This window comes from Ptychodera flava, chromosome 4, assembly GCF_041260155.1.
Source record: "Ptychodera flava strain L36383 chromosome 4, AS_Pfla_20210202, whole genome shotgun sequence".
Classification (NCBI taxonomy): domain Eukaryota; kingdom Metazoa; phylum Hemichordata; class Enteropneusta; family Ptychoderidae; genus Ptychodera; species Ptychodera flava.
Genome location: NC_091931.1, coordinates 46,679,068 through 46,697,439, shown reverse-complemented (window position 1 = coordinate 46,697,439; position 18,372 = coordinate 46,679,068). Strand labels below are relative to the sequence as shown.

Genomic DNA, 18,372 nt, shown 5'->3' with positions numbered 1-18,372 from the left:
ATCATAATTGCTTTATAAATCACATCTATGGAAATTTTCATTTGAAAAGAGCCTTTTTATTAATTAAATATTAATTTTGAGGCCATGCTTTACGAGATAGTAGAATTTTACTGTGCTTCTTTTAGCCTCGTATAATCTCGCACGACTTGCAAGGCTCGAAATTCAAAATGGTGGATAGGTGTTATTCCATGTTTGAAGATGTGTCATCGCAGTCCATGTGCTGTTTACGTATAATTAAAAATAGTATTTAGATGCAGTTTGTCTGTAATCATGTACGATTCTGACTCGGATAGTTCTGTTATAAGTGACACGCGAAATAAGGTCAGTGTTAAAAAGCATTACGTATATATTTGCCAACCCTTGCAAGATACGCAGCTTCTGACTCTGTTATTCTTATGTATATTGTCTGTGCTCGCAGATCGTTCTCTGCGTGTGTGAGTTCGATGGGCATTGGGGTCATTATATCTGTCGGCGAAAACCGTGGGGTGTAATACTTCTGTAGAGTACCTAGAGCTTACCGAGATTAACATAAATGAATAAGTTCGAAGTATTCGTAGACGGTCATAGGCCCCACACTGTGGGCTACATGTACACAAGATTTGCTCTCGGGATTCGGATTCGACAGAGAAACAACTATTATGTGGTACTTGTAGTATATTCATAGGTGTTAGGCTCACTCTTTGTAAACTGTGCGGCCCTGTGACTGCAAAATTACTTTACTTTACATCTGTCGCCATACGTATCAGCTTAGGGCCTGTGCTTGGAGTGAAGGGGTAGGGTTACCCGGCTAGGTTACATACAAGTTATAACACGTTACTGGACACGCTGTGTCGTGCATCTTTAGCTGTTTCTACGGTTTGAATCATAAGATTTTAGCTCGCGACATTTCAAACTTTGAAAACCGGAAGTTTGTCTGGAAAACTGTACAAAAATGACAACATTGGTACTTGCAAGTGGCACCCCTCTGCCGGATTCAGAAAGTGAAACAGATGAGCAATCTTACAACATTTCGAAGAACTTTGTTTTACCGACCCCGAGTATGAATTCAGAGGTATTTTGATCTCCTGTCGCTTTTATTGCAAATTTATATCTTGGAAACCCGATCAGGGTCTACCACAACTAACACTAGTAACAGTATTGTTTGTATTTGAATAACCCAGGAGAATGCAAGACACACTAGCCTGGAAACAGCGACCCTTGATTTACCTTCAGCATTTAGGAGTACAATGTGTGAGTACCTTGTTTTTCTTTTATGCTTTCAAAGTGTTTCACTTTATTCCAAAGTGTCTTGGTAGATTTCCAAGCTCCTTTGAGATGTGAGGATTTCAATATTGTCACATTTGGATATCTTAAATCCATATAATGCACTGGTTGTGTGTCAGCATTGGGAAAGTGTGGTCGCCTTACACAAGGGTACTGAAGCCCAAGGGGTATATCAGTAAGATGCATCCAAGGCAGACAACGGTAGAGAGACAAAACCTCAAATATTGGAAGAAACAAAACTCAGGACAATGTGCAAATACTGTTGAAATTTTTTTAGGTAGCAATAACTTTTACATGCAAATGGAAAAATTATATTGATCAGTGTTTAAAATCAGCTGTTGTCTGTAAAAAATCCTGCATAAACTGTCAGCACAGTGTATCTCAGGGACTAGATTCATACACAACATAGGAAGCATTGTACATTCCATGAACATTGGGGTGGATTACTACTGTAAATTTTGTGGGTACCCATACACAGTAAGATAAATCTGTGTTTCTTTGTGTTCAACAATAGTGCAATGTGCCCTCTATAGTTCAAACTGTGCATGTTACATGCCACAGTAGAAGAGGAGATATGTACATAATTTTTGATAAATGCATACTGAGTACCTGGCAGTTCTTGTGACAATATGGATATAATACATATGTACTAAAATCATCTCAAATGTGTGACATGTCAGTTAATCTCTCTTTTACTAATTTTATAGACAGTGGAACACCAAGTAAGAGTTCTGCGAGTAGAGTTTCTACAATTTCGCCATCGATGGCTCTCAGTTCTGATGAAAGGAAACATTACAATAAAGCACTCAGAGAATTACAAAAAATAGTTGTGTTAAGCAGCAAAAAGCTGGAACTCTCTGAGAACCAGATCAAAAGAAGACTTCAAAAACTGAAAGCTACAGGATTGGAGATGAGCATGGGTAAGTAAATAGAGCCGCCTAATGCTACACACTCTGCCTGTATTGTTTGAGGGTATACATACATTTAAGAATATTTATAAATTTCATTTTTACCAAAACAGGGCCTGTGATACAGGGTATAATCATGCAATGGCTACAATGCCAGCGCACAAGCCAATATCAGGTGATTGTTTATAAAGTTATTTTGCAGATTTTCAATAATTCATTAAGCCAAGAAACTTGGATTAGTGAAAGATTATGCCACAGCCATGTTTGTCCCAGTGACCATCTTGATACCTTGGTTCTTGGAGGGGTTTGGCAAAAAAATGAAACAAAACAGTAGTATTTATAATATCACCATGAGGGAATAAAACCCCTTTCCTTTGCATCTGAGGCATTTGTCTTTGCTTCAACAAAACTGTCTACAGGCACGCAGAAAAGAAAATTAGCTGTCAAAGACATTAACATTAATTCCCCCGCACACTGTTTGTGTCAGTCAGCATTGAATGACCCTTGTATTGTTAGTATACAATGACCCAATTTTCATTGTAGATTTGACTGCAAAGAGAATATTTTCACCGTCCTTGTTTTCAGATTTGGATGATATCCTCGGCAGTGGGTCAGAGTCAGAAACCTTGACACAGAATAGTGAAGGCCTTGATGGTATCTCACCAAGACTGATCAAAAAATACGGCAAAACACTTCATCACAGAAGGAAGATTGAAGATGACTTTGTTGATGATACAGAAGGAGATTTGAATGATGACTTGAAGAAAAGTGAAAGTAGAAAGATCTCTGTGAAAGAAATACATGCTGAATTGAATAGTATTCATAAAAAATTACAGGTCAGTCACACTAGATTAGTTTTACTTTAATATTTGCAACTTTTTACAATTTTTGTAGCTAATACATTTGCTGAGAAAACAAAAGAAATTAACAAGTCACACATGTGAATTGTCAGCTTAAGAATGTATGTCCAGTAGGACGACATTTTATTAAAGAATTTTCCAATGAGCAGTGAATTTATAAATGCATAGTTCTAATTTATTTTCACAGAGAGAAAGTGCTGTCTTGCATGAAAGAGAGCTGCAACTGCAGGAAAGAGAACAAACACTACAACAAATTGAAGAAGCCAGCAAAGTGGAACAGACTGCATTGATTAGAAATGCACAACAAGAAGTCAATAGAAGATGGATGATTTTAGAAGAGGTAAGTGAACATTTCAAACTGTCATTTTACATGTACACTCAGTCACACAATACTATCTGAAGTAGAACACTTTAATTTCACATGTAGCCATCATAGTATTCCTTGTGTATTAAGGCTTGTAACACAGAAACAATTTACCTTGGTTTGAGGGCGCCCTTGCTGTGACACCAACATCTCTGTGATTTGTTTCTTCATGTATTGTATCCTCATGTGTTATGTCCTAATGCTAAGTGCTTTGTCTTCATACATTCAACTGTTCTGCCTATGACTTGGTATTTAGCCAGACTACCATCTCTGGAGAAACACACTTTCGTACAATGACAGTAGCTAAATATATGAACTTACCATATTTAAAATCAGGATATTTTAGCCTTGCTGGATCACAGTTGATTATAAAACAGGTTTAAATATTGACATCATATAATGCAGTATCCTATTTTCTGATTTAATGGCTGGAACCAGTGTGCTTATAGTATACTGCAAAATAAATTTAATTAGTAAATATTCATGATCTACATATTCTGATAAATAATTACACAGGCTCTGTAGACATTTGAACACTTATTGTTCACAGTTTAAAGTCAGTAAAATTGTGCACCGTAAGTGCAGCTTTTGCCATGTATGCGGTAATTAAGGCTTATATTATAAGATGTTAATTTTTTCCATTGTGTACACTTACAAATACCCAGACATGGAGTTACCAACTTTTAACCTGTTCATTCGAAGTCCCTGTTAACAGGTCCACCCTTACCATTGATAACAGTGGGTGTGGACCAAACCATTGTGGTGAAAGGGTTAAAGTAGAGTGCACCTCAGAGACAGCTGTGTGGATATTCAACTTGCTACAAAACTTTTCTGGTCTGCTACTTGTGTGGTCTTATTTTGAAATTAATCTGTCATCCATCTCGTGTTTCAGAAAATCAAAAATATAATGATTCCTCATGGAGTTAACACAGTATATAGCAACCATTTTGAAATGTCATCAATCTTAGGTTGTTTGTTTCTCAAAACCCCAAAATGGCCAGGTGACACTGATGATTATAACAGAGAATAGTTTAATGTTTCGGAGGAAAGTTTAAGCCAAAGCTTAAAATTGTCTGTTTTTAGGTGTATATTACCTAAAGTGAAAAGTTATAAATATGTCAAGGAGTAATCTTACTTAGATAAAGTTTGCATACTTTCATTGTTTTCAATTTTCTTTCTTCAGGAACACAAAGCTGAAATTGAACAGATGGAAGAGATTTTGAAGAACAAAATCAGAGAAGCTAAGAGGTTAAAATCCTCCTTTGACACAACAAAGCAGTCAAATGATTCTCTGAAGAAACAGGTCAGTTTTTATGGACACCTATAATAATACAGTGTATGTACATTTGTATTTCTTTGGATTATAGTAATCTAAACAATCACACAGTGACAGATGGTAATACGGGAGGTTGTTACCCACTGTCATCCATTCTGTGTTATGTCATCATTTGAGTCGTTTGTCATGCACCAGACATGAGACAAAGTCTTGTGTCTGACATAGATGAAGGACATTGAATGTTAACATTATACCAAATAGGTAATACTCCAGCAATAAACCACACCCAGTGACTGGTGTACCACAAGATTTTGACCAGTTCACGTCATATGTAGACAAGCAATAGCAAATGCATATATGGAGTAAACTGGGTGTAATGAGTGGTATACCTGTTGCTGAGGTGGTTTACTGCTTTTGGACATCACAGATTTCCCTGGTATTGACAGGGCAATAATAATGTAATAGGTGATAATGCACTTCTCATATGCACATGCCAAAAGAGTGACAATGAATGTAATAATCATATGTACAGGCTTCTTTGAAAAAACTGCACAAGGTCACCAATGCAACTGGTGGCCAGGTAGTTTGTTTACATTAAAAGTTACATAAATACTTTAGGAAATGCCCAAAGTAATGACCAACTTGAATGCCAATTTCCATGCATATTGTAATGTTTTCTTTGAAATATCACTGTGTATAATGTAAAGTGAACATCACAGGGATTGAGCAATATGACAATGAGTGGATGATTATGAGAAGACGTTTGTTACCATCAAAGTATTACGAGGAGTTTCTGCACTCTGACAAAGAATGGTGTAACATCAGAGAAAATTGTTATTAATATAACTATGTCAGATTTAGCATATATGTGAACATGAATACATGCTGGCAGTAGCCATGTTGAATTTTCATAAACAGCCATGTAAATATTTGGGATGCAGATATCAGCAGAATTTTTCTTTGATATAAGAATGTTTCATTAAAGTGAACACTTCCTTTTCTAGTGAAAAATTTACCTCATCAATCAGAAAAATGCAGTAAAGTAGGCAATGACTGCCTAATTAGTTTCTTTTATCAATTCACTGTGTTAGTACAAACTTTTTTCACATATCCAGGTTGCAGAATTGAAAGAAAAAAACAAGAAGCTTGAAACACAAGTTGATAGTGTTCAAAGCAGATTGACAAACTTGCAGAGGAAACAAGAATTTGCAGATAGACACACTGACATTGAAAATATTCCTCCTCCGAATTTAATGAAAAGCAAACAATCTCAGAAAGGACTTCTTGAGAGTAAACCAATATCAACCAGAAAGACTAAGGTAGGTGTCAATCATATCATATAAGGATACTGTGTTTCTGTGTACAATATAAATAGCAATATAGAAGAGTTCAATTCTTATACGTCGCGAAAGACCTTTTGTCAGGTATTACTAAGTGCTAAGCACAACATATCAGAAGATTTTTGTAAGTTCTTACACCTCACCAATTTGAAAGTCATGGTGATTAATTAAATCCTGTATAATGATGCTCATAAACTGGCTTAAATACTGATAATCCATCTTCACATACAATGTCAGAGTTTTAAAGTTGATGTTACCTTGATCACTTGTTTAATTACCAAATTATAGTGTTTCCCTTTGACTTCAGCATCTCTATCACCTATTTCATTCCATACTGTAGTTGTCCTTTCCTTTTACACATTCAGATAAATCAAAACTTTGACCTGGTAACTTTTGATAGGTGACATTAATTTTGCTAAGGTTAGGGAACATTGGTAAATGATTTGGGAACCCCGGTAACATTTCTACTGTCCCCTAATATGCATGAATTGATAAACCAAGGGGAACCCCGGTAAAATAACTGGAGAACCCCGGTAACATTTACCGGGGTACCGGCCTTAACAAAACACTGGGTAACATCAATTTGGTCAAGGTGACCTTCACTCATGCAGACTGGGATGAATACATTTCCTTTACAGCACTCCAGTGCCATGTATGATGTAGTGACCATACTCATGGAGTGGGTTAGTGATATTCATCTCAGACCGTACTGTTTGCAAAAACCAATGCAAACACCAGAAACTCTGCCATCTTCAATACTCACACAAGATAGATGCATCAAGGTTAGTATTGTATAGCACTCAATCCATGAGAAAATTGTAGAGATTTTATTGGTAATGATGGATTCAATGATTAACAAGAGATCAAATCTAAACAAATGATAGCTTTTGAATCTCGTCTTTGAAGTAATGCAGACCCTCATAGCCACACAATTCACCATGTACAGAAATACTGGCACTGAAGGAAACTAACAAAAATAGACAAACAAAACTCATCATTTTGCCTGATAGAAGGGAATAGGAATTACAATCTATTTCAAAGTATTATGGCCATAAACCTATTCAGCTCATTCAAACTGCATCTTCCTATACAGGAAACATAAACTAATTATAACACAAATGCAGTAAAGATTAGTTATCCAAAACGTTTCTAATAAGAAACCTTCCCAAGAAAAGTACATGATATTTCTTTGTATGAGTATTGTATTTCTCAACAAGCAATAACCTTCTATAGACATAAAGGACACATAATCACCCTGCTTTGGAATGGTCCTGTAGGATAGAATCATTCCTCAATATAGTGATTACGTACATTGTAAATCTCACAGCTTCTCCACAATGTTTATGTATCATATGGTGCTTTGCTCTCAGTCTGTTTGTTATGCATCCTGTCATTAATTTGTCTGTATACTTGTTTGTTTGCGTCTTTTCATCTCTTATTCAATACTCTTTTTTTTGTATGTTTTGTCTGTTTGACTGTGTTGTGTTTACTTGTTTATTATTTAGTCTAAAGCCCCTGTGGGTTGGCTGTGAGGAGATACTAGCTCAGTAAGTTTCTAAGAAACTTTTGTTATGTTTTGTTGAGTACCAGTAATAAAGTTACAAGTCTTGTTTTTTGGCTTTTTGATTTCTTTTCATGGAACAGATTCTGCCTTCCTTAGTGGAGATATTACATAGCTTGCCACAAGGCTCTTACAAAATGCAGTTACCATTGCTGCAGTACATATACTGGTCAATACAGACTATTGAACATGAACAGAGCAATCAGGTATGTGTTAACTGGCAGCAAATTTTTAGTAATGTTGACAAGGCTTTGGCTGCTTAGTAAATTGTGATAAAAATTCTTGAAAATTTAACATTAACTACCCTCTCGCTGATAAGAAAATATATTCATAGAATCTTTCAGATTTTTTTATGAATGATGTATGAAATCAATTTATGACTGCAAAATTAATTCTCAATTGTTCTGATTGTCTGTCATTATTGTTAGAGGCAAAATGAACTCAACTTTGAGCCTCGTCTAAGCAGGAATGCATTCATACTGACATCTTCCAGTAAATCTCCAAACATGGTCTACACAAAACGCATGCTATAACCTTTTCCTTCTCAGTCTCAAAAGTTAAGTTTTTGCCTCTGACAAGTAATTATTCAGTTTTTCTGTTGATGTGCAATATGCATAACTGTTCACCATGATATCTCTTTTTAATCTAACAGAAAACTATCCTAACCTCAACGTATCGAAGGTTAGGGGAAGAACTGTACAGACCAACTCTGGCAAAGCATGTTGAAATAGACAATAATCCATTAGACTTAGCTCAGTCTAGCAACCAATCAGAAAAGAGCATACCAAATATTTTCTTCAAGAGTGCTGATTTGTCAGTCAGGTTCCTTTCATCATTGATTATTTTAAAGACTCTGACTCAAGGTACGATGTAAAAAATTATTTCCTTCTTATAGTTATAGGAGGGGTTTGCTTGGTAGGCTTTCAAAATGTCGCAGTGTTGAAGTCAAAATATAAGAACACAGTGTCTTCTGAATCATTTGCCAATTTGTACATCTATAATTATAAGTCACTGATTGTTATCTCGGCTATCAGCAATGCAGCGTTAGATTGTTGTTTGTCAGTCATTGTCTGTCGTACATCATCCTCTGCTAATGGCAAACTTCTCTGAAACAGCTTGTCAGAAAAAGTTCATATTTGGTTAACACATACCCAGGATAGATTTTTTCAAATGATGACAAATTAACACATGCAAACTTTGGGCTGTTTTCTCAATTTTTGGTGAAAAAATCTTCTCTGATAACTCTGGTTTGATAATTTTCAAATTTCATATGTAGTTTACTGGGGATGTTCTTAGGTTTGTAAACATTAGCATAATTTAAAATTGCAGATGCAAAGTTTTCTTAAGAATCAGTCATCTTGCTCCTCCCAACCATGTTGCAGAGTAGCTGCATGTCATGAGAATTGAGATCATGGTCAAGTATCAATACAAAGACAGTAACTTTTGTTATATATTCTGCTACAGTTGACAGTTTAGCCCATACCTTTGATGTGTTGAAGAATGATTTGAAAACAGACCAGGCCAAAGAATTGTTCATGCATTACCAAGGCACGTCAGTAATCTTACCATTCATGAGAGGAATAAACAAAGCTTTAGTCAGTAATGCTGTCGATGTCTTCCTTCAAATGTCCATGGAGTCAGGTCAGTAAGACATATGCTTTCCATATGAATTCCAATGTATAACCCTTATACCACTATGGTTTTACCCAAACCTAAGTTATCAATGGTGAGTGTGGACCTGTTTACAGGGAAGTAGGGTGAACTGGTCAAATTTTAACTAGCAAACTTTGGAAAATATGATTATGATAATATGATTGTAAGAGTTCTGATATTTTATGCCTTGTCTACATACATGTACATAACATGTCAACATACATGTACATGTGTCAACATACATGTACATGTGTCAACATACATGTACATGTGTCAACATACATGTACATACCATGTCAACATACATGTACATGTGTCAACATACATGTACATGTGTCAACATACATGTACATGTGTCAACATACATGTACATACCATGTCTAAATGTACACACAAGCTGAAGGAATAATGTTGTCTCATCATGCCACATTTTACCATATCTACAAACTCATATGACACTGCTTGTGGTCATTTTCAACTTTAAAATGATGGCTGTAATACTCTGTTAACACCTAGAGATGACTATTAAAACCCTGAGAGATGACTATTAAAACCCTGTAAGGTATGCAATGAACATCTTAGTGCATCAACTACTCTTCAGTAATATTCAAGCCACAGTGATGGCATTATTGCCAACTACTCTTCAGTAATATTCAAGCCACAGTGATGGCATTATTGCCAACTACTCTTCAGTAATATTCAAGCCACAGTGATGGCATTATTGCCAACTACTCTTCAGTAATATTCAAGCCACAGTGATGGCATTATTGCCAACTACTCTTCAGTAATATTCAAGCCACAGTGATGGCATTATTGCCAACTACTCTTCAGTAATATTCAAGCCACAGTGATGGCATTATTGCCAACTACTCTTCAGTAATATTCAAGCCACAGTGATGGCATTATTGCCAACTACTCTTCAGTAATATTCAAGCCACAGTGATGGCATTATTGCCAACCACTATTCAGTAATATTCAAGCCACAGTGATGGCATTATTGCCAACTACTCTTCAGTAATATTCAAGCCACAGTGATGGCATTATTGCCAACTACTCTTCAGTAATATTCAAGCCACAGTGATGGCATTATTGCCAACTACTCTTCAGTAACATTCAAGCCACAGTGATGGCATTATTGCCAACTACTCTTCAGTAACATTCAAGCCACAGTGATGGCATTATTGCCAACTACTCTTCAGTAATATTCAAGCCACAGTGATGGCATTATTGCCAACTACTCTTCAGTAATATTCAAGCCACAGTGATGACATTATTGCAACTACTCTTCAGTAATATTCAAGTCACAGTGATGGCATTATTGCCAACTACTCTTCAGTAATATTCAAGCCACAGTGATGGCATTATTGCCAACTACTCTTCAGTAATATTCAAGCCACAGTGATGGCATTATTGCCAACCACTATTCAGTAATATTCAAGCCACAGTGATGGCATTATTGCCAACTACTCTTCAGTAATATTCAAGTCACAGTGATGGCATTATTGCCAACTACTCTTCAGTAATATTCAAGCCACAGTGATGGCATTATTGCCAACTACTCTTCAGTAATATTCAAGCCACAGTGATGGCATTATTGCCAACTACTCTTCAGTAATATTCAAGTCACAGTGATGGCATTATTGCCAACTACTCTTCAGTAATATTCAAGCCACAGTGATGGCATTATTGCCAACCACTATTCAGTAATATTCAAGCCACAGTGATGGCATTATTGCCAACTGCTCTACAGTAATATTCAAGCCACAGTGATGGCATTATTGCCAACTACTCTTCAGTAATATTCAAGCCACAGTGATGGCATTATTGCCAACTACTCTTCAGTAATATTCAAGCCACAGTGATGGCATTATTGCCAACTACTCTTCAGTAACATTCAAGCCACAGTGATGGCATTATTGCCAACTACTCTTCAGTAATATTCAAGCCACAGTGATGGCATTATTGCCAACCACTCTTCAGTAATATTCAAGCCACAGTGATGGCATTATTGCCAACCACTATTCAGTAATATTCAAGCCACAGTGATGGCATTATTGCCAACTACTCTTCAGTAATATTCAAGCCACAGTGATGGCATTATTGCCAACTACTCTTCAGTAATATTCAAGCCACAGTGATGGCATTATTGCCAACCACTCTTCAGTAATATTCAAGCCACAGTGATGGCATTATTGCCAACCACTATTCAGTAATATTCAAGCCACAGTGATGGCATTATTGCCAACTACTCTTCAGTAATATTCAAGCCACAGTGATGGCATTATTGCCAACCACTATTCAGTAATATTCAAGCCACAGTGATGGCATTATTGCCAACTACTCTTCAGTAATATTCAAGCAACAGTGATGGCATTACTGCCAACTACTCTTCAGTAATATTCAAGCCACAGTGATGGCATTACTGCCAACTACTCTTCAGTAATATTCAAGCCACAGTGATGGCATTATTGCCAACTACTCTTCAGTAATATTCAAGCCACAGTGATGGCATTATTGCCAACCACTATTCAGTAATATTCAAGCCACAGTGATGGCATTATTGCCAACTACTCTTCAGTAATATTCAAGCCACAGTGATGGCATTATTGCCAACTACTCTTCAGTAATATTCAAGCCACAGTGATGACATTATTGCAACTACTCTTCAGTAATATTCAAGCCACAGTGATGGCATTATTGCCAACCACTATTCAGTAATATTCAAGCCACAGTGATGGCATTATTGCCAACCACTATTCAGTAATATTCAAGCCACAGTGATGGCATTATTGCCAACTACTCTTCAGTAATATTCAAGCCACAGTGATGGCATTATTGCCAACTACTCTTCAGTAATATTCAAGCCACAGTGATGGCATTATTGCCAACTACTCTTCAGTAATATTCAAGCCACAGTGATGACATTATTGCAACTACTCTTCAGTAATATTCAAGCCACAGTGATGGCATTATTGCCAACCACTATTCAGTAATATTCAAGCCACAGTGATGGCATTATTGCCAACTACTCTTCAGTAATTTTCAAGCCACAGTGATGGCATTATTGCCAACCACTATTCAGTAATATTCAAGCCACAGTGATGGCATTATTGCCAACTACTCTTCAGTAATATTCAAGCCACAGTGATGGCATTATTGCCAACTACTCTTCAGTAATATTCAAGCCACAGTGATGGCATTATTGCCAACTACTCTTCAAGCTATTGTGCTTAGAATTATTATAATAATGTAGAAATCTAAAATCACAGATTTGTGTAAATTTCCTCATCACTCACAATAGTGTAGAATTGAATTTATGCACAGAAAATGTTACTATATACTACATGTATTTAATAATGTTGAGTTAAAGATGTCTTTCAAGTTAGCACATTTGTGAAAATATAAGTCTATACCAGTCACTGTTTTCAAATGATGTATGTGTATAATGAGGACTTGAAGAATTTTTAATATCACAAATGACAATACTGCTGTATTATATATGATATAACTTCCCCTGTTTCCCTTAATTCCCTGTGAAGAGGTCCACACTCACCATTAATAACCAAACTATAGCCATGGAAGGGTTCATGAATGTCCATGCAGTTATATTGATGGTGCAAATACAGCGATCTGATTGGTCGAGACGTGAAAAGAACCGTGGTATATTGGCGATATACCACGGCTGGCATACTTGCGAGCTCTCAGCTTGAGCAAAAATCCATTTTTGACATTCCACACCAGAATTTTAATATACCTTTATGATATAATAGCAATAAATCACACACTGGCTATATCACTCGTGCATATATGTTGTGAACTGGTCAAAATCTCATGGTATACCGTTGCTGGATGTGCTTTATTGCTTAAATATTTCATCAAGAGCTTGAGATCTGAGTCCAGGGTAGACTGACTTTGGATATCCTTCAATATTTTATTTCAGAATCAAAAGTAGAAAATGAACAATATAATAATTAGCATGATACTCGGTAGTTATCCTAGCCTGTTTTGAATATTACTTATACATCTGCACAAGTAATACCTTTTATCTCACAACTTGATGTTAGCTATTGCATTATCAAGTTTCATCATTTTATTTCCACAGCTCTGTTACCTCAGTTTTTAGACAGTTGCTGTACAGAGATATGGTTCAGAACGTGTTCTTCCCTGCTAAGAACTCCAAATCTGAATGTCAAAATGTTGGAAAAGCTGAGTATAATCCTTCAAAAATTGTCAAAGTACAAGTAAGTATTTGTGCAAGATAAACATTACTTTTACAGAAGTGCAATCCATGTAATCACTCCGGCGAAGTAGACAGGGGACTTTTATTTACCATTTGCAATCAGTAACTGTTTTTTAGCCAAATGTACTGACAGTGTCTGAGCCAACAAACTAAGACAAAAAGAATTGAGATGTTCTCTGTCACAAGAAGCATATTCTTTCTTATAAACTGCATGGACCTTGTTATGGTTGTCATGGTGGGAAACAAAGACATTAGCTGAACTTAATTATTTCTCAGTGATAGTTGCCTGTGTTTCTAACCTACTCCTCTGACACTTACAGTGTCAGAAGAGTAGCCTAGCAGATGTGCTGAAGTCTGTTTATTCATAACAACCAGGTTGAATTACACCATGGACAGTGATTGGCGTAAAGTCAGTGTGTTGCCATAGTGCCGTTGTTTGATGTCTTTTGTGAAAACTAACAAATCTAAAACAAATAAGTATTTTATCACTAAATTATAGTCAGGCATTGAGGAGTGTTGAAGATCATCCGTGATTGTCTGGTACAAGTGTTTTACACTCAGTGATTTTATGTTTACAAATGTTTAATACAGATTTTAAGGGTTTCAGTATGGTGTCAACTATTATGAAAGTATTTCTTAAGTTATTATGCAAATTTCTATCTCAAAGACCATACCTTTTTCCATAGCATTCACTCTTATCATTAACCCAGTCTATGCCTAGTCCAAGGAAAACTCTTTTCATTAAAATATTTTGGTTTACCTTTCAAATTTGTCTTTCATTTGCAGGTTGAACAAAAAGTATTTTGAAGTGTATTCTATTGGCAAGATTGTACAAGAAATGCAGAGAACTCTAGGACCGGATAATCCATTCTTGTCTCTGAACTTACGGTCTATTTTATTCAATTTAGATAGCAGTAAACCAGTGCCATCCATGTAGTGATGTGAAGTACACTGGCTGTGATATATATATACATTTTTTTATCTGAATAGCAGTGTGTAATATTTTGTAAATTAGTAAAGCTATCATGTGAACTAAATGCATGGTTGACAGCTGAAACATTGTAAACACATTGTTTTTGATTTATCATCCCCTGTAAGTCAGAGTGTATTGTTATACAGTATTATAATCGGTGTAATTTTGGTGTTGATGTGTGTTGTGTGGCAAAAGTAATAAATACGACTATAAAGCCATAAAGCATGGATGTTTATGACAGATTTTATTGCCTTGTAAAAACTGGATGATGATGAGACACAAAGTCTTAAGAAAGTGCCAATTAGAGCCATGATTTCGATGATGAATTTTCAAAAATTTTCACAGCTGTTTGGTGAAAAGTTACCTTGTGTCTTCTGAACAGACTTAATTAACCAATTACAGTACAAATTTTTAACTCTTTGCCAAAAGTTGGAGAAATTTTGAAAATTTTTCAGAATAATCTAGGGTGTTTTGTCATCTCAAACAAGATTTGTATGGTGTGTTTTGTTTTTTAAACTTGTTCAACAAGTCCATTTTGAAATTCACTGAAAGCTTACCATATTTCTACTTCCAGTAGAATTTCAATTTTTGGCACTATATTTAAATTATACATTTATGATAAATTATTCTGGTCTATTGGTCTAATAAAATACAAATTTTATCAGTGAAAATTTGATCAATGGTGATAATCACACTAATTCAAATGTTAGTTTGTACTCCATACCTCATTGACATTCGGCAAATGTATTAGTTGTAATAACTCAAGACAGGGGTCAGAGGTCAGTTATCCACTGTGTACCCTTCATTTGTCAGTAAAATGCCATTTTTTGACTGAGAGTAAATGTTAGGAAATTCCAGTGTAACAGACAAAGATGTGTTTTGATTTTCCTTCTTCCATTCATACTTTGCTGTTTTATTTTTTTTCTTTTATGGCTTTGAATTGTCCCGTGTCACTGATTTTGTCTTGTTATATTCATTGCATTTCAACTCTTACAATGAATGAATTATCCAACTTGTAAAATTGTCAAACTTGTAAAATACACGTGGAAGTAAGTTTCAATTGCTATGGCTGCATGTTTCATGTGTGACGTTGTTTTTGTATCACCTAAATGCAGGATTTAACCCTTCAAACACCATGGTTTAGCCCAAACCTATTGTTATCCAATCAATATATGGACATGTTTACAGGGAATTGGGTGAATTCATAAACCCTTTCAGCACCATGGTTTAGCCCAAACCTATTGTTATTCAGTCAATATGTGGACATGTTTACAGGGAATTGGGGGTGAATATGCAGACCGTTTCAGCACCGTGGTTTAGCCCAAACCCATTGTTATCCAATCTAGTGTGGATGTGTTTATAGGGAATTAGGGGTGAATGGGCAAACCCTTTCAGCACATTGGTTTAGCCCAAACCCATTGTTATCCAATCTAGTGTGGATGTGTTTATAGGGAATTAGGGGTGAATGGGCAAACCCTTTCAGCACATTGGTTTAGCCCAAACCCATTGTTATCCAATCTAGTGTGGATGTGTTTATAGGGAATTAGGGGTGAATGGGCAAACCCTTTCAGCACCATGGTTTAGCCCAATCCTATTGTTATCCAATCTAGTGTGGATGTGTTTATAGGGAATTAGGGGTGAATAGGCAAACCCTTTCAGCACCATGGTTTAGCCCAACCTATTGTTATCCAATCTAGTGTGGATGTGTTTATAGGGAATTAGGGGTGAATGGACAAGCCCTTTCAACACCACGGTTTAGCCCAAACCCATTGTTATCCAATCTAGTGTGGATGTGTTTATAGGGAATTAGGGGTGAATGGGCAAACCCTTTCAGCACCATGGTTTAGCCCAAACCCATTGTTATCCAATCTAGTGTGGATGTGTTTATAGGGAATTAGGGGTGAATGGGCAAACCCTTTCAGCACCATGGTTTAGCCCAATCCTATTGTTATCAATAGTGATTGCTGACCTGTTTATGGGGGAATTAGCTTGGATAGGTGAATATGTTTTTCATTAGTCTACTATTACAGTATTTGTAAACAAATGTTAGAGCTTGTCATGTTTCAATGTAAGTTCCTTTTAATTGTTATATAATATTATTTATATAAATCCAAAAAATCATCTTCCTTTATAAATTCTCTTGAATCCATAAAGCAGGACAAAGACTTAGGGTTGCGGCTATGCAAGCAAGTTTTATCATAAGACAAAGTTTTTGAAATCAAGGAAACTGATTCACAGTTTTCTAAAATAGAAGAAAAAAACAGTTGTTGTTTTTTGCAAAGCTATCCACTGCTGGCGCCCCACACAAAAATCAGTGTTTTTAGCTGACGTTCCTGCTGGAAAGAGATTCCTACATGGATAATATAATGAGTTGACGCATTACTCAATTGAAAGTTTTCACACATTTGCAACTATTCTGGTACCTCTGTATACCCTATTAATAGACGTAATGGAGCTAGAATATCCCAATACCTCCCTATATAGCTGCATGGTCCCATATCCCCTTGAACTGTCCCTGTATTACTTTTGGTTACTTTTGGTAATTTAACAAAGAGTTACATGATAAATCCATATAAATTAAAAAGAAATAATCATGTTTTAGCATAATATTTTTTTAAAAAATGAACATTTTTCTGCCCCATTCGGATGTGAAAGACAATTAAATCAAGTTAACTGTTCACAGGTTTTTCAATCCGTGTGCATAAAGGCATAATGTCTATTGCTGGAAATCTGCAGATCACTTTTTAGCCATTTATATTATTGTTATTATGATTATTATTATTATTATTATTATTATTATTATTATTACCAAATATTTCTCTGCATTTAATGACAAACAGTGCATATTATTAGGGCATGAACAAAATGATGTCAAATGTGAACTTAGGTTCCATGCACTGATCCCTCCTCTATTTATGACAATTAATATCTAAGAGACCCTGCTACCTCTGACAAATAAATGTGTGTAGAGTGAGCTAGCGCATTATCACAAAGGCATTATTGGCCGGCATATTTCTGGTACAACTTGTATTATAGGTTGACAGTTTATTCTGGTGGTTGTCATGAAAGATTTTGAAGAAAAACAATTCACTCTGGGACTTCTCTGGAAAGAAGACATTTGAAAAAATAGTTGGGATAGACCAGCTGGCATAGCGTAGTACCACTTCAGATGATGGATGTCAAGCCACAATGACCTACACCACTTCAAATTAATTGGGTCACTGCTAGAGTACTACTCCAATTTGTAGGTTATATACCAGTAGAAGGTCAAGAATAAAAGAATTGCATTGCAGCATTGTAGATAGGAGGTGTACGGCTAGAATCCCTGATGGTATTGTAGATATGAGCTACATAGGCAGAATTCCTGGTAGCATTGTAAATAGGAACTGCATTGTTAGAGAGCATAGTAGCACTCTTGACTGAAGGTGCATAGCTAGATTGCATTATAGTATTCGATAGGAGATGATGGTTAGAATGCATGACAGCACTCTGGACAGAAGGTTCATGGCTTAAATGCATTATACCTTTGAAGACTGGGTGGATGGCTATAGAATGCATGATAGCTCCCTAGATAACAGGTGCATGCCTGAAATGCATTCTGGATGAAAGGTGCATAGTTAGAATGAAAGTTGGCACTGACGATACAAGGTGCAAGACCATGGCGCCTGGTAGCAGTACTAGCAGTCCAGATACTAGGTGCAAGACTAGAATCCTGGACTTGTGCACAGCCAGAATATTTTGCACCACTGTTGATAGCGGGCAGACAGTCAGAATTTCTAGTAATTCCTTTAAAGTTGGTGCATGGCTAAAATCCTTTGCATTATTCCTAATATTGACTATACAGCTTGAGTACCACCATAGATAATTGGTGCATGGCCAGCATTCCTGGTACAAGTATGGCTGGAGTGGCTGGTACCATTCCAGGTCATAGGTA

The 18,372-nt window shown here is 36.2% G+C and overlaps 1 protein-coding gene across 4 annotated transcripts; it reads left to right on the top strand.

Annotated features, from left to right (window-relative positions):
* The first annotated feature begins 144 nt into the window (after positions 1-144).
* Positions 145-15,512, top strand: LOC139131975 (coiled-coil domain-containing protein 138-like). 4 transcript variants are annotated; one of them, XM_070698316.1, is made up of 13 exons: positions 145-321; positions 1,161-1,230; positions 1,971-2,183; positions 2,757-3,007; positions 3,219-3,371; positions 4,579-4,698; positions 5,787-5,990; positions 6,650-6,793; positions 7,656-7,778; positions 8,225-8,435; positions 9,037-9,213; positions 13,328-13,466; positions 14,252-15,512. In XM_070698316.1, the coding sequence occupies exons 1-13, from the start codon at positions 271-273 to the stop codon at positions 14,400-14,402; spliced, it is 2,007 nt and encodes a 668-aa protein (XP_070554417.1). In that variant the 5' UTR covers positions 145-270; the 3' UTR covers positions 14,403-15,512. The 4 variants fall into 4 exon arrangements, with proteins under 4 accessions (XP_070554417.1, XP_070554415.1, XP_070554414.1 ...); XM_070698314.1 differs by lacking the exon at positions 145-321 and adding an exon at positions 504-643; XM_070698313.1 differs by lacking the exon at positions 145-321 and adding an exon at positions 813-1,051.
* The last annotated feature ends 2,860 nt before the right edge of the window (positions 15,513-18,372 follow it).